The 21602-nt window shown below is 40.6% G+C and overlaps 1 protein-coding gene across 1 annotated transcript; it reads left to right on the plus strand.

Annotated features, from left to right (window-relative positions):
• The first annotated feature begins 3000 nt into the window (after positions 1-3000).
• On the plus strand, positions 3001-21155 carry LOC134623875 (Fc receptor-like protein 5). Its single transcript, XM_065470032.1, has 6 exons — positions 3001-3139; positions 14591-14854; positions 14934-15179; positions 15266-15454; positions 17796-17867; positions 20950-21155. The coding sequence occupies exons 1-6, from the start codon at positions 3001-3003 to the stop codon at positions 20988-20990; spliced, it is 951 nt and encodes a 316-aa protein (XP_065326104.1). The 3' UTR covers positions 20991-21155.
• The last annotated feature ends 447 nt before the right edge of the window (positions 21156-21602 follow it).

The following is a 21602-nucleotide window of genomic DNA, read 5'->3' on the forward strand; positions in this document are numbered from 1 at the left end:
CTCAGGTGCCTGTGCATGTTGTTTGTGGAGCCGGCTCTATATGATATCCTTTTCTTGTACACTCTACACTCTGCTTTTGTTTTGTCAATAAGATTGAAATGGTTCCAGACTTTGCTTCTTTTCTTGGTGTCACTCATTTTCTTTACTGTACCTTTCCAATGTGACGGTGTTGTCTCTTGTTGTTCCTTCCGGCTCTCTTTCTTTCCCTCTCCCTCCTGCTCTTGTTGTGTGCTACTGCTGTTGCGAGTGTAACTACGGCCCCGCCCCCTCTGCTCGGGAGGGGCGCAAACGCAAGGCCTTGTTTGCCGTCTCTGCTCAGCGCAAACACAAGGGTGACTTGCAGCGTGAAGCGAAAAAAAGTGAAAGAGAGGGCAGGAGAAAGGAAAAAAAAAAAACAAAAAAAAAAACACGGCTCCCAATAAGGAGCCGGCTCGCATTGTTCACTTCAAAGATCTGGCTCTAAGAGCCATTTCGTTTGCGAACGACCCATCACTACAAAGTTGTGTTTCTTAATGTTTACAGGCCTCTCAAAGACTGCACAGACTTTTTTAATGATCTCAGTGAACTGCTGTCTGTAATCTGTGTTGATTTCGACTGTGTAATTATTGTTGGGGATTTTAACATCCATGTGGACAACACTCAGGACAAAGGGACTAAAGACCTGAGTAACACTCTGGGCAACTTTGGGCTGACTCAGCATGTAACAGAGACCACACATAATAGAGGACACACTCTTGACCTACTGATCTCCAAGGGCCTGAGCATTTCAAAGGTTACTGTGTCTGATGTGGGCCTGTCTGATCATTACTGTTTTCTTTGAAAGTAAAATCTCAGCCCACACAAATATATCAACAGCAGTGATCACAAAACGGTGTATAACTGAACACAGTAGTGAGATCTTTAACCAGGTCTTCCCATTAACACCTGACCTGTCCAGAGGTTCAGTCAATGAGCTCGGCAATAGCTTCAATGGTAAATGGTAAATGGCCTGTATTTATATAGCGCTTTAGTCCCTAAGGACCCCAAAGCGCTTTACATATCCAGTCATTCACCCATTCACACACACATTCACTGAAAAAGGACAATCTTGACAAGACACAAATGAACAACTACAGGCCGATCTGAAATCTCCCATTTTTAAGTAAGATCATTGAAAAAGCAGTTTCTCAACAGCTCAATTACTTCTTAACACAGAATAACTGCTATGATGCCTTCCAGTCAGGTTTTAGACAGAACCACAGCACTGAAACCGCTCTGACCAAAGTGTTTAATGACATATGTCTGAATACAGACAGTGGAAAAATGTCAGTCTTAGTTTTACTGGATCTCAGTGCAGCATTTGATACAGTTGACCACAACATATTACTCAAACGACTGGAGAACTGGGCAGGTCTTTCAGGAACTGTACTAAACTGGTTCAAAACATACTTAGAAAACAGGAAATACTTTGTATCAATAGGTAACTTCACATCTGAGCAGACAAGTATCACATGTGGAGTTCCCCAAGGTTCCATCTTGGGACCCCTTCTGTTTAACATTTACAAGCTCCCTGGCACAGATTATAAAGAGCAACAAAATAAACTATCATAGCTATGCAGATGACACACAAATATATATCACAGTGTCACCAGGAGACTGAGGGCCTGTACGGGCTCTTGGTAAATGCATTGAGGAAAATATTGACTGGTTGTGCCACAATTTTCTCCAGCTAAACAAAAACAAAACTGAGGTAATAGTCTTTGGTGCCAAAGAAAAATGATTACAGGTCACCAGAGAACTTCAATCTATACACCTAAAAACCACAAACCAGGCGAGAAATTTGGGTGTAGTGATGGATGTAGACCTAAACTTAGAAAAACACATTAAGAAAATAACAAAATCAGCTTACTATCACCTCAAGAATATTTCAAGGATAAAAGATCTGATGTCTTAACAGGACCTGGAAAAACTAGTCCATGCATTCATCTTTAGTAGACTTGATTACTGTAACAGCATCTTTACAGGTCTACCTAAAAAATCAGTCAGACAACTACAGCTCATTCAGAACTCTGCTGTTCGAGTCCTCAATAAGACCAAAAAAGTGGACCACATCAGTCCAGCTCTGAGGTCTTTACACTGGCTGCCTTTCCATCAGAGGATAGACTTTAAAGTTTGGATGCTGGTCTATAAAGCTCTGAATGGTTTAGGACCAAAATACATCAGTGACATCCAGTATGAACCTTCCAGATCCCTCAGGTCATCTGGATCTGATTTTTATCAGTTCCCAGAGTCACAACCAGACACGGAGAAGCTGCATTCAGCTTTTATGCTCCATATCTCTGGAACAAACTCCCAGAAAGCCTCAGATCAGCTGAAACACTGTTTATTTAAATCCAGGTTGAAGACTCTCCTGTTCTCAGCTGCATTTGAATAAAACACCAAATCCACGTGTTTAAGCTTAAATTTCAAAACTTACATTTTAACTACTGATTTTATCTACTGTTCTAATTAAATCTACTGTTTTTTAATAAATTTTAATTCATGCTTTTTATTTGTTTTGTTTTTTATAAATGTCTCTGTAAAGCATTTTGAATCACATTCTTGTTGAATTGTGCTTTATAAATAAATTTGCCTTGCCTTTCCTTGCCTACTACCCTTTGAAAGGTAAAATGATTGGCTAGAACTCAAAGTGTATGACGTCTCAGGGACAAAAAAGCACCGAAATAAAGCACCGAAATGTGCGCTGCTTTTTGGTCTGGTTACTACCCTTTATATCAGAACCGGTGCGATACCGGTTCCCATCCCTAGTGGTGATGCCGCAGATCAGGAGGGAGACCACGTGGAAAGAGGCAGTGGCAATAGAATGGCTGATCACACTTAGACAGCTTGGTTAGCGGCTAGCGGCGACATGGGCGGGTACGAAGACCATCAGGTGGCGTGGCTGGTGGTGTTAATGTGACCTCTCAGGTAGTTTGGTGGGTTTCTGTGGATGGGCTGTCTTGACAGGCCCCAGATGCAGTCATGCCAGACGAGGACGCAGCTTGGCTGCAGGACCATACAAGGCAGGACCAGATGGCGGTGTGGCAGCCGCAGACAATAGCATGGAAGCTGCTGGTGGTGGCTGAACGGACTCCCCAGAGCTATCAGCGGACATGGGGATGTGCTGGATAAGCTCTCCACAACCCCCAGCTGACGAGGCATGAATGTTGTATTTCTCTTTCTTTTCTTTATTTCCTTAAAACATCTTACAGCCTTTAGAGTCTGTGTGGTCTCTCACTTCCTTGTCACATCCTTAGAGCTGGGTAGAGACATTCTGTACATATAACAGGTCTCAAATAAAAACTTTTGTTCAAAGGAAAAATAGACAGGCATTTTGAAAGTTATCTTCTTTCTTTTTTTTCTTTTTTTTTTTTTACAGAAACAAAGTTAAATAATGTTTCTCTACACGTGTTTCTTTACATTACAAAAAATGTGGGTCCCTCACCCCTGTGTATTCAATATGTCTTGTACCAATAACAAGAAACCACAGACTCAGAGGAAGAGGGCGGGCTTTACTTGGTGTCAGTGAGAGAAATGAAAAGAAGCTCAAATGAGTGAGAAGGACGATGAAGGAAACATCTGTGCTGTGTCTGCTCTGTAAGTAGAATCTCTGTGTTTGTTTGAATTCTTGTACTTTGACTGTCTGCTCTCCTGATAACTGATGATGGAGGAGAAGACATGAAAAACAAATCAGGCTGAACTCAAGTTCAAAACAACATGAGGACCATCACTGATTTCCCGAAATCAGTGATTACAAGTATATAGCGAATCCCTGACTTACTCTTCTCAACGGGTCCAACAATATCCATTCTGAGGCGCTCAAATGGGGTACCAATAATAGGCAGTGGTTGGAGTGGCGCTTTGGAAGAGACTTTGGAGGATGTCATTTGGCACTGAGGACAGCTCTTACAGAAGTAAGCTACATCTCTGTAGAGGCCAGGCCAGAAAAATTGTTGTTTAATGCGAGCTGTGGTTTTGTGCTTACCAAGGTGGCCAGCCCCGGGAATAGAGTGTCCCAAATTAAGCACTGTTTCTCTAACTTCTTGGGGGACCACTAGCTTCAGAAGTGAGCCCACCTGATGGTAAAGTATGCCATTTTGCAAGACATAGTCACTTTTGTTAATGCCTGCCTCCACTTGATCCTTGTCTATTGCTCGCTGAAAACAGAAAGCTAAACTAGGATCAGTTTTTTGCAACTCTATTATATTGCCAGGACTTTGAAGTCCCTAAGGCAACTCTGAATCAGTATGCATTTCTGGGTGTACTATAGTATGCTGGAACTTCTCCTGTCTCCGACTTTTCCGAGGCTTCCCAGGTGCAGCTTCCCATTGCGCATTAAAAAAAAAAAAAAAAAAAATTGAATGGCAAGGCACTGAAAACCTCTGCGGTTTCGCTAGATTTTTGAGCTTGGCTCTAGTAACAGTCACATTGCATTGATAATTCTGGTCTGACTCCAACAAATCAAAAAGCACTGGAAGATCTCATGCCAGAATAGGTGAATATGGCAAGTTCTCAACCACCCCAACATTTAGAAGGTAAGTGTGCCCATTCACCTTAATGTACAGCTGTTGAGTACATCTTCTCATCTCCGTGCACACAACAAATGGGGATGGTATCACTGACACGGACAATATTGGGGGGCACAAAATCTCTGTGTGTCAACGTACGAAAACTACCAGAATCAAGTAAAGCTCTTGAAGTTTTTCCCTTAGTTTTGTTTTTTATCATTTTAACAGTCTGGTCACACTGGAGCCCATGTTCAGCATGTGGACGTGGCATAAAACACATTTGAACCATCTTAGCTGAGGTTTTGGGACACATTGGCTTTGTGTGGCCCTCTAACCCATAGAGTTAACAAAAGTTCTTTTTTTTAATTTCTTAATGGTCTGCCAGCAAACTGGTTCTCACCCACAGGAGTTTTATCTGCTGACAATGGCCTTTGATGATACATCTGGGCTGATTTGGGGCCTTCCTTTGGCATTTTATTTGCATTACAGTTCCAAGATTGTCCTTTCCTCCTTCTTCTTGGCATGACATAGAAAATGATCAGATATATCAGAGAGACGAGTTTGTGTTTGTCAGCTGTTTGTGTGGAGTTGTTCTTTATGTTCACCTCAAATCAACCTGAGTGTCATTTCTCTTTAGTTCTGATCTCACTGCTGAGCTGCACAACAAACCAAGGTCAGTAACCTTCTTCTGTCACAGTTTAAACCTGAGAAATGCTCACTGATATGACCTGATTGGGTTCATGTCTGAGAATCGATCCATAAACTGATGAAATGAAGTATGAAAAAATGTTCCTTGAACATTTCTTACAGCATGTAGCATAACAGATCACCAGTTTTTCACTGTAACCCTCACAGTTCGTCTGACTGTGAGTCCCAGCAGCTCTCAGTTCTTTAAAGGAGGCTTTGTGTCTCTGAGCTGTGAGGAGGACGACAGCTCTGCTGGATGGACTCTGAGGAGAAACACAAGCAGACGACAGAGGACTCAGTGTGGAGATGGGTGGGGAACATCTGCTAAGTCTTCCTGCAACATCAGTATAACAGCACCACATGACAGTGGAGTTTACTGGTGTGAGTCCAGAGAGGGTCCCATCAGTAACATGGTTAACCTGACAGTCACTGGTAAGCTGAGTGTGTGGAGTTAGTGTTGATGAAGCTGTGTGTAAATGGATGAAATGCTGTAGTTTGTCTCTGTGTTGAGGTGGATCAGTGATCCTGCAGAGTCCTGTCCTCCCTGTGATGGAGGGAGATGACGTCACTCTGCTCTGTAAAACAAAGACCACTCCCTCCAACCTCCCAGCTGCTTTCTATAAAGATGGCTCCCTCATCAGGAAGCAGCCTACAGGTCACATGACCATCCAGCATGTTTCCAGGTCTGATGAAGGCCTCTACAAGTGTGAGATCAGCGGTCATGGAGAGTCTCCATCCAGCTGGATCACTGTCACAGGTGACACACTCACCTGTCTGTGTTTCTGCAGCTTTCAACATTCACAATGTGACGACAACTTAATGACTGTGTTTGCTTTATTTTAGGGGAACACAACACCACACCTCCACCTACATCCACACCTCAACCTACATCCACACCTCCTCCTGGGTCCATCTCCGTCATTCGTCCTCCATCACTCTCTCCTGCTGCTCTCTCTGTGTTTTCATTTGTTGTATCAGTCTGTGTTGTGGTTCTACTGGTGTTACTGGTTCTGCTGGTGAGACGATGTGTTCACAGGAAACCTGAAGGTGAGACTCAGACTTCCTGATCTTTCATGTCTCAGTTTGTTTAGTAGAATAAAGTTCATATTCATTATGATCACAGTAACAACTTGATTAAATGTAATCTCTTTAGATTTTTAATTTGAATTATTCTTCATTTTGGAAAATTTCAGCAGATCAACAAGCTGGAGAGGATGACATCATCACACGCGTCATGTACCATGCTGTCAAAATACAAAGTAGAGGTATTGCTGTGTTTCCTTCACTGGGTTTTTAGATTTGTTGTGTCTGTGTGTGTTTTGGGAGTAGATGTGTGGTATGTTTTATAATGTGAGGACATTCACAAATAGGTAAGGCATACTTTGCTTGAAAGTTGTGTTAACAAACATGATGGTTGCCACACTCCCAAAAGCCAATCAGCAGCTTAAACACAAAGTATATGAACATCAGAAAGTTTCAGCTTCTTTTTTGTCATAGTAAGGATGGAGTTCAATATACTCATGGTAACTTCCTGGATTACGATTTGGGGAATAAAATACTTTAGGAAAGTGAATATTAGAGGAACAGCAGATTTTTGCACTTGTTCTTTTCATCTCTGCAAGTTTCTGCTCAGTCTGTTTATTGTTCTAATGAAGACATATATCAGAAAATCCTCACTAGAAGACCAGCTCACACATAAAGAGTAGAAGTATAACCTGTAGGGTTTATTTATTTTCTATGACAAATCATCACACCATTGAATCAAGTTTCATCAGATGGTGTCTGGTGATTCTACATCTGCCCTTGTTGTGTCCCTTTCATTTAGGCTGTTAACCATTCCTCGCCGTCAGTCCCCTGACCGTGGTCGGGAGACACGAGGGGAGATGCTTCCTCCAGAGCCAAAGTTTGTCCTCCTTCGGGGTTAACTCCCTTCACCTTGTGGAGTAGTGAGGCAGGCAGAAATCATCAGAGACACCGAAAAGTACTGAAGAGATGAGGCTTTAATAACAGTACTGCACACTTCCAAGTACACTGCATAGGCTGTAGCCCGTTAGAATGCTGCTCCCGGTCGCCCTCTCTACCTGTGTCACACACTCTCTCTTTCTTTCTTTTCTTTTTCCGCTCCCCGCGTTTTCCTTCACACACATGCTCACACACACATCAGATACTCTCCTCACTGCACCCAGCCACACACAGGACGGCAATTCCCGCAACAAGGCAGAGGTTATAAAACAACTGCACATTTCTGCTCAGAGCCAATATGAGACTGCTGCTGAGTGTTTGACTGGAGGTAGAATTAGATTTAGTCCATGAAGACTGTTTATGGCTTTGGTGACATGATGAATTTTGAGGACATTATGAAGCAGTGAGGGATGATCAGAAGTGTAAAAATGCAGATTTTTGTGACAGTAAAATTAAAAATCTTTTCAGATTTAATACACTCAAAACCTGAAATCATGACTTTCAAGTTCATACCTTTAATATACATCTGTTTCCTTTGATTAAACATTGGCTACCATTGGCTAGTTGGATGTAACCATGTGTGCTTAACTCTGTACTTACTGAGTGTTGTTCACTGTGAGCTGGACTGTGTGTTTGTGGTCTGTGGTTAACTGAAGCTAACAGCTCTGCAGTCGTCCAGCATCCTGTTTCTGACAGAAAGAAACACTTCAGCTGCAGCTGTTTCAACACAGAGCTGCTCAATTTAAACACAGGAAGGATCATGGAGACATCATTTGGAAAAGCATTTCTCTAAACTCTGCACACAGACCATCAACTCATTGATGATAACAATTCATTTCAATTCAATTTTATTTATATTGCATCAAATCACAACAAAAGTTGCCTGGAGGCACTTAACGTGTTGTGAGAACATGTTTACTTTGAGCTCTGTGGTGAAGAGAGTCAGTGTGCATTGAAGGAGATGGCAGCTTTGTGGTCGTCCACCTTGTTATTCTCAGAAACTCTCAGCAGTTCTTTGTGGTCAGTTTGTGTTTCTCAGCAGAGCTGTTAAAAAGAAAAAGAAACTGTACAAATGTGCTGATTTGTTTAAAGAGATGTCGGTTAAAGTTTTCATGATGCAAGATTAAAAACATTATAATTATAATACAAATAATAATAACAAAATGTTTGCTGTAGTAGTTGTACCTGCAGTAATTATGTGTTTTATTATATATTCAGCTGCAGTCTATTCAGCAGTGAGAACTGAAGACGTCACTTACCAGCCAGAAACCATCAGAACAAAGAAGGCCCAGGTAAAACTGCTCTTTACTTTAACTTTGGATAAAGGTTACTCTGCTTCCAGACATCCTCCTAACCTAAGCTAACCAAATCACATCACGATTCAAATTCAGACCTCAGATTTGTGAAGGATATCACATTCACACTTCTCATCTCAAAAAAAGCAAACACATAATATATAAAAACCTGTTCCTATAAAAAGAGACATGGACTGAAAAACATTAGATCAGTGATAGAGGTGCTGTCCTCCTTCTCTTGAAACAGTCAAGAGTTTGATGTTACATAACGTGTGTGATTTAACGACATTTTGTAAATCTAATTGGATTGACTGACTGACTACAAACAAAAAAAAGCCTCCTGATAGACACACCTGTGGCATACCTTTCAAAATCCTTTCACCTTGTCCTCCAGTTGTTGCATTTACAAGCAACAGCTGAAGAAAACTTGACCTCTGATCTTGACCTTGAGGTTAATGATACTGAGATCTGAACTGATCCAAGAGTGTTAGTAGATGTGTCTATGGTATCAGTTTGAAGCTCATATGTCACCCTGCTCAAATTATCACATTCACAAAATTAGGTGACCACACTGTCCGCCCGCCAGGGTGACAACAATACCCCATCAGCCTGTTACATCTGGGAGGTAAAAACTATTTTGCACAGCAGGAAAAGCAGATTCTGACAGCAGCCTGGTCCTAAGCTAATAATGATTATCCCCCAGGGTTGCAGTTTTGTGATGGTTAGCAGTATTTTCTAAAAGCACCAAGGTAACAAGTTAAAATCCATCTGCTTTTATGTGTGGATGTGCATGTTCTCTTGCATCCAAAGACATGCATGGGTTTATTTTAATTTGTGATTTTAAACCGACCGTAAGTGTGAATGTAAGAGTTTCTTTCAGGTCTTTGGGTTCCAGTTTGACTTTTGGGAACTTCAAAAAGCTCTGTGATCTGAGCTGGTTCCCAGGAAAGTGTGAACTGGGACTGTGTGTGATGCAGAGAGGTGGAGATTGGAGATCTTGACTGAACTACAAAGTTTGTAATCATGTTTCCTTTTGTTTGAACTGTGTGTGTTTGTGTTCAGACTTTAAACCAGAGCCAGCCGTCGTCTACTCTTCACTGAAGTAGTCCACCAGTCCAACCACTGACGTCCAGCTGCTGGTCTCTAACTGGTCTCCCAGCACCTCAGACCAGAGGACATCCACATTGTATTACTTGTTTTTTCCTCTTCATGGTCACTTAACTGTGATTAAGAAACTTTTGCTGTCACTCTATTTTTTTGGTGTGGGTCTCTGTGTTTCACCAGTGTATCAAATGGAACATCACACATCACTGATTATCAGATAACAAAGAATATGCATTAAACCAGAACCACACTCAGTCATCATTCAGTGGCTGCACAGAAATGATTGAGTAGAGGATGTTTGTGTTTGAGAATGATTTTGTTTCCTTTGTCACGCAGAAACCAGAAGCAGCCACTGACACGACAATTATTCCTATTGTTAAATTTTAAAAGCAAAAATTAAATAAAACTCTCTGGTATCAGGTTTCTAATTGCAGTGTTGGGGAGTAACGGAATACATGTACCGCCGTTACATATTTAAAATACAAAATATGAGTAACTGTATTCCGTTACAGTTACCATTTAAAAAGGTTGTATTCAGAATACAGTTATTTTGTTGAAATAAATGGATTACACGGCGGTACTTCCCTGTTTCATATTGTCGCGGGTCAGGATTGTGGCGTTACGGTTGCCATGGTTACAGGATGATGCTCTCTCTCTCTCTGCGTGTTTCCTGGGTGAAAGAGCGCTTTTTTGTTGTTGTTGTGCTAAGCTAATAGGCAGGATGCTACAGGCATAGCTCTAAAGAATGTAGCATCATGGGCAGTGTAGTCCGTGCTGCAGGGAGAATGGACTACCATACCCGTTATGTGTCTGTGAGCGAGGGAGGGAGAGAAAGCAAAAGTACGAGTTGTCACCGAGCAAAAATGGGAGCTGGAAGCATGTAAATATAATAATAAACACTGCAGCCGAGAAGGGTGCCTGATGAGCCCAGTTGTAAGTAAGTTATCTAGACTCAACTGTACACTGTGTTCGTGTTTTCCTACGGAAAAATAAGTTCCGTTGGAGAAGCCTTTCTACGCCTCTCTCTGTCTCTCGCAAGCAAAGTTGACCCAGACAACAAAGTAAAGCTATTTTCGGCTACGAGTCCGACACGGAACCCACCGTATTAGCCAGAGGTCCCTTTACTACGTTTCGGAGCCGTGGACCTTCAGTAACAGTAATAAATCACAGCAATAGTACATTCACGTAGTTGTAAACAGCATGATAATATATTAAGTACTCCAAAGTATTCAGAATACGCTACTGTCATTGAGTAACGTAACGAAATACGTTACAGAATACATTTTGGGGCATGTATTCAGTATTCTGTAATGGAATACATTTTAAAAGTAACCTTCCCAACACTGTTTAATTGTGAGTTCTTAATTTTTTATGATTGCACAATCAAAATTCAGAGGAATATTGACTGTTAGTCAAATCAAATTAGGCAATTTGAACAGATGAAATTGGACTACATGGATGGTTTTTTCTGTTGTGATTCATCACAAACTTATAAGAATGGAAGGGAGTCAGTCTGACCAATGATCAGTGTTTTTCTGCCTAGTATTTATTTCTAACATCCCTGTGAAGCATTCAGTGTCACACTCAGTAGTTCAGATTAAAAGCAGAGCTGAAATGTTAATGACTGATAAACAACAAACTCACAAACATGTGACGCAGACAGGATGTCAAAATCTGAACCAGCCCAGAGCTCCTCCTACTAATCTTGTCAGTCAAGCTTGAAATGGCCATTAGTCATTTAAAGTCTGCTGCCATCTACTGGTAACACTTTAAGTTACTGTCATGATCCTGAGTCCGTCACTCAGTGATTTTGTGTTTCGTGTATTTATCATCATTTTCATTATTATTTGTGGGCTGTTTTGGGATGGTTTGTGTTTTGGGATTTTAGATACTGGGTTTCTGGGCTGGTGCTCCCTCTGTTTGTCCCTGGTGTTAGTGTTTCCCTGTCTCATCAGGTTAATCAGGTCCAGCTGTGTCTCCTACCTGTGTGTGATTTCCCAGTGTCCCTCTGTGTATTTATAGTGTGTGTTTGCCTCTGTTCTTTGTCGTGTCGTCTGTATTCATCCTCCGTGTTCATTCCCTCTGTTTCTCTGCATTACTCCGTCATCTCCATGAATCCACTGCGTGCTCTCCCTGCTGTCCTCCCTTCATGTTCAGGTTCTATGCTCTGTGGTTTAGTTTCTTCCAGTTTAGTTCATCCTTGATTCTGTTTTGTTATCCCCACTTTGTGTTCAGTGTTCTTAATAAACCACCCTCACGTCTTTATAAGTGCTGCAATTGAGTCCTCCTTTCCACACTTCACACGGCTGCTGCCCCAGTCGTGACAGTTACAGAAAAATAGCTGCTTTGAATGTGATAATCATATTTGCCTCTCTCACCGAGGGGGACGTCCACTACATAGACACAGATTTGTTCAAGAACCAAACTACAGATCAATGAAATCAAACTGATTAAAGAACAAGGAACTGCTGTGTATTTATAGTTATACTTTTTGTCATGGCCAATGTGTCTGAGGAGCGGACCCAAAAGCAGATACACGAGAGAAAGGACGAAACTTTAAGAAAAAGTGAGATATTTATTTTAGCTGATAACTACCACAATAACAAAAGCACAGGCAAAGAAAGGTGAAAAACTAAATGATAACCTAAACTAAGAAAAAACGAATGAAAGACATGGAAAACTTTAACTAGTCATAGGTGACTTGAAGCTGACTGAATAGAAACAGCACAGTGCTTCAGAAGCACCAGGATGGAGGCAGGACCGCGAAGCAGAAGCAGAAGCATACTCCATAATGTGTTGTACATTATTATATGTGTATTAAATGCTTATTATGTATTTTCATCTATTGTATTTACCAACATCAAGAAGTCATAAGCAAAGAAAGACCACAACATGGCACATTTTTAAATAAGTTTATTGACAAACAATACATGTTCAAAGCAACACAAGGCTGACTTTCAAACAGAATTGTGAACTCCGCCCTGTAGAGTGGGCAGCCAAAATGAAATAGTACACTTTAAATTGTAGATTCAAACTGTTCCTCATATTTTTGCCACCAGATGTCATGAGAGAGGACTGTGTTAAAAAGCTTAGAGTGACAGACCCTGCCCAATGACACATTTACAATATTTTTTTTCTTCCTTTTTACAAGTAAAAAAGTTCACCCACACTTTGTTTGCTTCATGTTTGCACACTGTAAAGCCCGCCCTCTTCCTCCTGCTCAGAGGAAGAGGGCGGGCTTTACTTGGTGTCAGTGAGAGAAATGAAAAAAAGCTCAAATGAGTGAGAAGGACGATGAAGGAAACATCTGTGCTGTGTCTGCTCTGTAAGTAGAATCTCTGTGTTTGTTTGAATTCTTGTACTTTGACTGTCTGCTCTCCTGATAACTAATGATGGAGGAGAAGACATGAAAAACAAATCAGGCTGAATTCAAGTTCAAAACACCACGAGGACCAACTGCAGGTCTGAACTGACTCTTTATCTTTGCTCAGGAGTCGAGGAAACACAGCAGGCAGTGAAAAGATCAAATCATTCACTCATTATATCAACACAGCTGCACAGTGGACTCATGAGTTTAATGGGTTATTATAAGTAGTGGATATTTTCTATGAAATCTGTGTATTCAGTTAACATGTTTGTAATCATTATGATCATTGTAAGAAACTTGTCACGGGTTCGAAAATGTTGAGCAATGAAACAAACCAACAGAGGCCCAGAAGAGTTCAGTCAAACAATGATTTATTGAGTACATGTGTGGGAAGATGTATACTGCAACACCAGCATCGATTTTCTCCGAACAGCTCAATTCAGAATGGTTTCATTCATCAGGGTTATGCCCCCTCATGTGTCACAAATGAACATAATATGCATCAGTTACAGTAAATGGTCAACCTTAGACAGAGAAGTTCCTCTTTCTATCACACCTTCCATACAGGGCAATAAGTTTCAAGCCTACATGGTCCCTGAGGCGGATGCTCTTCTTTAACTAATCTTCTGTCATCTGTTACCAAGTAGACTAAAATGCAGTTAAAAGCAAAATGAATTTCAGGCCTCCGGCCTTGAAGGTTTATGAATTATATGTGTTTGTAAGCGTGTATGCGGCCTTCTATGCTCTAAGTCACCCTCAATATATCAACTGAGACATTGTGCTCAGCAAAGCTTAAAACCTCTAATACACTGAGACTGAACATCAACTCTGTTAATGAGCACAATCACGCAATGTGTATAAACTGACTTTGGCTGCACCTGTAAGTGAAAGGTTAGTAGCAGTAAGTTTCATAAACATCTTTAATGCAATATCAATGCTATAAGGAATATTATTAATGCAATGTTAATGCTGAAGGTTATATCATAGCAGTAAAATATTTCTGTATCTCCACAAACTCTATTTTAGATCAAAGCCGTGAAGACTCCAACCTATGCAAATACTTTAATATTCATACAGGTTTTCCAGAAAGATTTGGATTTGTTGAGAAATGTTAATGAAGCTAAATGATCCATAAATTATATTTAACATTACAAGTGTCACAGAGGTGCAGTAGTAGTCAGTCCAAACATCAGCTGGTGATTAATGTTTTTCACTGACCACTCAAATACTTTTATTCTCTCTCATGTTTAAGTCGTTAAGAGGATGGATGGACCTTTCACCATTTGAACACTTTCTTAGTTTTTTTCTTCAAACTTGGCATGACATAGAAAATGAGCAGATATATAAAAAGAATAGTTTGTGTGTTTGTCAGCTGTTTGTGTGGAGTTGTTCTTTATGTTCACCTCAAATCAACCTGAGTGTCATTTCTCTTTAGTTCTGATCTCACTGCTGAGCTGCACAACAAACCAAGGTCAGTAACCTTCTTCTGTCACAGTTTAAACCTGAGAAATGCTCACTGATATGACCTGATTGGGTTCATGTCTGGGATCCCAAAACTGATGAAATGATGAAATGATGAAATGTTCCTTGAACATTTCTTACAGCATGTAGCATAACAGATCATCAGTTTCTCATTTTAACCCTCACAGTTCGTCTGACTGTGAGTCCCAGCAGCTCTCAGTTCTTTGAAGGAGACTTTGTGTCTCTGAGCTGTGAGGAGGACGACAGCTCTGCTGGATGGACTCTGAGGAGAAACACAAGCAAACAACAGAGGACTCCGTGTGGAGATGGGTGGGGAAAACCAGCTGGTTCTTCCTGTAACATCACTATGATGGTGCCTCATGACAGTGGAGTTTACTGGTGTGAGTCCAGAGAGGGTCCCATCAGTAACATGGTTAACCTGACAGTCACTGGTAAGCTGAGTGTGTGGAGTTAGTGTTGATGAAGCTGTGTGTAAATGGATGAAATGCTGTAGTTTGTCTCTGTGTTGAGGTGGATCAGTGATCCTGCAGAGTCCTGTCCTCCCTGTGATGGAGGGAGATGACGTCACTCTGCTCTGTAAAACAAAGACCACTCCCTCCAACCTCCCAGCTGCTTTCTATAAAGATGGCTCCCTCATCAGGAAGCAGCCTGCAGGTCACATGACCACCCAGCATGTTTCCAGGTCTGATGAAGGCCTCTACAAGTGTGACATCAGCGGTCATGGAGAGTCTCCATTCAGCTGGATCACTGTCACAGGTGACACACTCACCTGTCTGTGTTTCTGCAGCTTTCAACATTCACAATGTGACGACAACTTAATGACTGTGTTTGCTTTATTTTAGGGGAACACACCACCACACCTCCACCTACATCCACACCTCCACCTACATCCACATCTCCTCCTGGTTCCACCTCCATCACTCGTCCTCCTGTTCTCTATGTGTTGTATTGTGTTGGATCAGTCTGTGTTGTGGTTCTACTGGTGTTACTGGTTCTGCTGGTGAGACGATGTGTTCGCAGGAAACTTGAAGGTGAGACTTCCTGAATTTACAAGTGTATATATGTTCCATTCTGTATACATGCATAGTATAATTGTTTTTTTATATAGCACTTTAAAAACAACACGAGACCAACCAAAGTGTACAGCAGAAATAAAAAAGTACATTAATAAATAAAATAAATAAATAGCAATAAAACAACAGTGTCACTTACCCACGGAGTCAAAAGCCAGCAAATAGAAAAATGGTTTTTAACCTGGATTTAAAGACCACCACTGAAACAGATGTGAAAAGGGAGATCATTACAAAGCTTAGAGAAGCAACAACAACAAGAACAGATTTACAGAGTCCATGTCATGGCCGAGGCTGAACCCGACAACGAGGCTCAAATACAGATCATACACAGAGCCAAGGATGAGTGTAGTTAACAGAAATTTATTTTCTTTGGCCTGACAAATACTGTGAGCTATGAGAAATAACATGGGACTTCAATTACAGTGGTAAAGAGGAGTGATGCTAAACTATGAGAAATAGTAGATTTACAAAAGCACCACAGGATTGTGACGAGGGGATATGTACAGGGGCACGGGGCAGGAAACATGACCTGGAGGCTCTGAACATTTGGCAGGTGGAGGAATGGTAAGGAAGGGGTGAGTGGTCCAAGTGAGCAGTTTTGACCCGATTGAGTACTGTGACAGGAGGGCAGGCAGGTGAGTGAACACAAAGAGCTGCCAAGCACAAACCAGCTTCAGGATGAAAGCGTGTATTGCCAGGAGATGGAGGTGGCAGACAACAGGATAGTGTGGTTAGCTGAAGACTTGGCGAAGAGGAAGAGGACTGGTGAGCGCTGGTCTTAAGTACTGGCAGCTCAATTGCCAGCAGGTGTGGAGACATGCAGGAAAGCAGCGACTCTGCCCAGGGGTGGAACTGTGACTGAGTGGAAAAACCCAAGGACTCACCCAGACCACGACAGTCCAGATGAAAGAGTAATCCATCTGAGCTGGAAAACTTAGAACGATTGGATACAAGTTGATCGAACAGTGTAGAAAAATGCTCTGCTGTATTTGAGCCGAAGCCTCAACAGCGTTGGACAGGTGCAACCTTTTTAAGAGCAGCACCAAGAGCAACACGGAGCAAACCAGGTGCTTTTAAATGTCCCAAAGACATTTATAAATCCAGAGGAGACAGCATCTGGTGGTCCGGCAGGCGCCATCCCTTGCTGTTTTCAAAACTCGTTTAAAAACATCTCTTCTCCTTGGCTTTTAACCTAATTTGGGTCGTGATCTGTGTTAAACATGTTACCCTTTGTATATACTTGTACTGATTGATCATTTGTTCTCTTATTTATATGTTGTACAGCACTTTGGTAAGCTATAATGTTGTTTTTGAAGGGCTATAGAAATATAGTGAAAGTGATAAATAAAATGGGCGTATGGTCAGAGAATGTAGCATCCTCGACATGTAAGTTACGGACAGATAACCCATGATATGATAACACCAAGTCAAACATATGTGACTATGTTCTTGAGTGCCACCCTTAACAGATTAAATAAAATGAAAAGAGTTTACGAAGTCCTTAGTCAGGGGGCTTCCCTGGGCAACAGATGTGGATATTAATATCACAGAGTAGCGGGATCTGGTCCTATCGTTTCACCGAGAATGTCAGAGAACTGAGATAAAAAAAAAAATCATTATATTTAGGAGGCAGTTCAACCACTGCACACAGCAGCGAGTGGCCCAGTTCACACAAACAAAGTTCAAAGGTGGTGTTGCATCTTCTTGAGGAGAGCTGCTTAAAGGTGAAGTGTGCTTTAAAAACAACAGCTAACCCTCCGGCACAAACAGAAGATCTCAGAGCGCTAAAATAAGCACAGCCAGCTGGCTGTAGTTAAGAAAAGGTGCTTAACTCACCAAGTGAAGTCCAAATTTCTGTCAGACAGAAGAAATCCAATGCAAGAATTGCATTGGATTCCCATACCACCACCACCATCTACGCGCAAGCGTAGATGGTGGTGGTGGTATGGGAACCCAGCACAATGGCATTGCTTCCAGATGAGGAGGCAGAGAATCTTGGCTACCTTTACCAAGCAGAGCTAAAACTTTGGGACATGAACCTATTTTCAGTGTCTGGCAATCACAAGACAGTGTAGAACTGAGATGTTGTACAACGTTGGCTAAAAACAATAAAATGAGACAAATAAGAGAGAACGCTAGATGGCGTGCCAACCACAGGTGCCATCTTGAATCACACCAATAACAACAATTATTACAATACATTAAAATGTAGGAATGCTGACAAAATGTTTTTTTTTTCTTCAGTAAATTTCCAATGACAATTTTTACAGAAGTTGACCTTAAATTTGGTTCATTTCAGCAGAAGAAAACACGACATACTGCAACATCGAAACATCACACTGTCAAAAACAACCAAACAAGAAATGCAGAGGTAATCTTGATTCTTTTGGGTTTTCTTTTTTCAGGGTCCAGATCTTGTTGTTTTCAGATCAGATCTGTCAGAAGAGAAGAGTTATTTTAGAAAATTGGAACACTGTTGGAAACGGGTGGTTTTTGCAACCAAAAGGGACTATTTTGTATTTTGGTAAAGCTTTGTTTTCAAGCTAAATCTTTTGATATTATGTGGTCAGACACAGATGGCTGCTAATCACTGCTAACTAACCACCAAAACTGGAGCTCAGACTTCTTGAATAGTCTGGTAGTACAATTAACTACACGCCAACCACGTTATTGGCCAGAATGGAAAGTGCATTAAAAAATCTCAGATGGTACAGTAGTCCAGTGGTCCACTACGGGGGATTCCGATTAGGTAGCAGACAGCTCACAGCTACAGCCTACTGCCTGTGTCATCATCAACCTGTCTGTCAAAGAGGCCACCGCCCAGTTAATGCAAACTTTAAGACTTTGAAAAGTTTGTATAAATTTTACTGGCAATTGTGTATGTGCAGTTTCTACTGAACACTGAAAAAAACTGGATGACGACATTATGGAGTATGCGAGTGAAAAAAATGTGAAAACAAATATATAATTTTTATTTATTTAGTCATTGTTTTAGTTTACATTTATCCTTTACACTTCCATTGATGCATACTTTTATTTGCTTCCTTTGTCCAAAATGTAGCAACTTGGTCATGTTTATCAGATATAGATGGTACCATAAGTTTTAAGTGCTTCGATGGAATGCAAACTACTTTTTGCAGTTTGCAGAAACACTTCAGCTGCAGGTGTTTCAACACAGGGGTGAGGGGGGTTAAAAAGGCAGAGACACATTAATAATAACTCTTTTGAATACGCTCATTAATTAATTTACTCTGGTATTATTCACAGTTTTCCTTTTGGTGCCCTTGTTCATTTATATTAATGTGACACCAATATTTTTAATTCAGTTTATGTCTGTGTCTATTTTCAAAATTCTGAAATGTTTGAAACGTTTATATTTTTTAGCATCCTGACATGCTTGTGCTGATTTCATGAAACCCCTTTTTGGTTTTCATAGCTTAAAAATTTGACAATAATGGAGTACACAACTCTGCTGATAGGTCGTCTCTATCCAATCAGTTTGACTGCATATAGCTGGACTTAAGCAGACAGTAGGTCTCTGAACACCTCATTCAGCCACTTCTGTCCTGTGTCACATCATCAGTAACAAACACTTTGTTTGCTTGACACTTTGAGTCAATTGTCCAATTTTGTTTGGTCTGTTTGAAAAGAGGGTGTCACATGTTAAGGAGCTGAAACTTCTAAACCTTTCATCCATTATTTTTATTTATTTAATCATTTTTCTTGTTATTTCTTTTTTTCTTTTTCGTACAGCATGTATTCAAGATCAGGTTCAACTGTTACATGATAAACATATGAAAATATACTTATATTGAAGAATATCAATATAGCATTGGTTGGTCCAAATGTGCAGTTTTCTTTGGGCCATTTCGGCTAATAATCTAGACTATGGTATAGGCTGACCATGTATGGCCCAGGTGTCAGGTGTGGTATGACTTTTAGAACTGCCATAACTGAGCAACTAATCTGAAAGCAGGTCATGTGTATCCTCTAAATCTACTTTTAGCAGCAGGATGTAAGCAGGATGAATTTGTGTGAATGTGAGGCGTATAATGAAACATATGAACAGACTAAAAGTCTTTAACTGTGTGTGTTCAGGGTGAAAAACTGTCCCTTTAATACAATGAATCATTTTGACTTCTGTGTGTAAAACCACAGCAGCAGCTTCCTGCTGTTGATTCTAGTTAACCATAGGCTGTACCTGAAAACACGTACTACCATACTGTGTTGCTGCTTGGCTAAAAATAGTGTTGTGAGAACATGCTTGCTTTGGTCTCTGTGGGGAGGGGTGCCAGTCTGCATTAACAAAAGATGGCAGCTTTGTGGTCGCTCAGTTTTACTCACACAAACACCCCCAGTTTGTTGTAGTCTGTCGTTGTTTCTCAGCAGAGGTGTTAAAAAGTGGTAAAAACTGTGTGAGAGAATAATTTTTTTGTTTCCTGATTTTTTTAAATTAAAATATGTGACCAACAGCAAGGTATTTATAATAACTATATTACAAATACCTTGCTCAATATCAGTTTTCCATCCATATTTAGAATTTTATGGCAGGGCCATATTTGGCCTTTTTTTTATTAGTTAAGGCTACGTCTTGGAGTAGTATTATCCTTATATCTGTGCATCTATAATGTTCCACGATTTGTAGATCCAGGTTTTTGTTGTTGTCTTGCAGATTAGTGTTCTTGTTTTTAAGTCTACCAGCTCTGCCTATCTGAGACTATTTCTTTCAGGAGAGAAGAGAGAGAGCAGCTTTAAGCAGTCAGTGTATTTAGTTTGACTTCCCCTTTCCTGTCTTTAGGTTCATGTGTGTCAGCTGTGCTCTCATGTGTGGCCACTTCCCTTGATCATCCCTTATGTGTATTTAGTTTCTGTGTTTCATTCAATCTGTGTCTCGTTGTCTGTGTTCCACGCCCTATGTCATGTCAGGTTTCAAGTCTCTGTGCAGGTCATGGCTCATGCTGCTTATTCTTATATTTCATAGTTGTTTCATGTTCTGGCACAGGTTTGTTCATGGTCTCACTGTTCTTAGTTTCTTACCAGCGGTTTTTTTTAAGTTGTTGTCCCTGTTCAGCTGTTGCGTAGTTTAGTTCATGTACTCCAGCCTTAAATAAAGGCTCACCTTTGTTTAAAGTTAATTTTGTCTGCTCATCTGGGTCCTCCAAACGCTCTCCACACGGTCAGCCACTGTGGACCGTGACAGTCTGATTCTTGTAACGCAATTGCTTCAGTTTTGTGGGTTGCAGATTTTATTTACTTATTTTAGTTTTATTTCAAGAAGCAGCTAAAGTGCAGGCAGTGCAGGAAGTAAAATATTTTATATCTGAGCTGTTTCCCAGGAAAGTCTGAGCTGGGACTGTGTGTGATGCAGAGAGGTGGAGATTGGAGGTCTTGATTGAACTACAAAGCTTGTAACCATGTTTCCTGTTGTTTGAACTGTGTGTGTTTGTGTTCAGACTTTAAACCAGAGCCAGACGTTGTCTCTTCACTGAAGTAGTCCACCAGTCCAACCACTGATGGCCCAGCTGCTGGTCTCTAACTGGTCCCCCCCACCAGCACCTCAGACAAGGAGACATCCACAAGTTTAAAAGATTACTCTGATATTTACATATTTTTTTTTCCACTTATTTAGACTCATATTCTTTAAAATTCACATAGGTCTAACTGGAATTATTTTAGTACTTAAAATAAACAATGATAATAAAGTCACTCTGTGAGCTTGGCACTTTGTTCTGTTTTGTTCCCTTTTTTTTCTCATGTGGTTCTTTAGATTTTGACAAAGTATAAAGGGTAACCATTGTAATACAATCGAAACCATAAATTTTTAAAACCAGAAAATAATTTTATTATGTTTCCTCCTTTTGCAGGAGCAGCTGTGTATGTATAAATATGGAGGCTCAATGTTGTCTGTGTAAAATAAAGGAAAGAAAATAATAAAAATACAGAATCTTTTTTACACTTAATGTGAAATTAGCCAGAGGGATAAAATTATTTACTTGATGACTCTGGCCCTAAACCAAGCAGTTATCAGTCCTCATATGAGTCCTGCATCAACCCTGCTAAATATAACCCACATTTTAGTGGGTATTTTCACAATAAAAGTCATTTA

The sequence above is a fragment of the Pelmatolapia mariae genome, linkage group LG3_W, assembly GCF_036321145.2.
Source record: "Pelmatolapia mariae isolate MD_Pm_ZW linkage group LG3_W, Pm_UMD_F_2, whole genome shotgun sequence".
NCBI lineage: Eukaryota > Metazoa > Chordata > Actinopteri > Cichliformes > Cichlidae > Pelmatolapia > Pelmatolapia mariae.

Coding starts and splice junctions, on each gene's coding strand:
- LOC134623875 (XM_065470032.1), top strand. CDS start 3,001: ATGCCAGACGAGGACGCAGCTTGGCTGCAGGACCATACAAGGCAGGAC. Junction 15,455..17,795: donor TGTTCGCAGGAAACTTGAAG/GTGAGACTTCCT, acceptor GGTTCATTTCAG/CAGAAGAAAACACGACATAC. Junction 17,868..20,949: donor ACCAAACAAGAAATGCAGAG/GTAATCTTGATT, acceptor GTTTGTGTTCAG/ACTTTAAACCAGAGCCAGAC.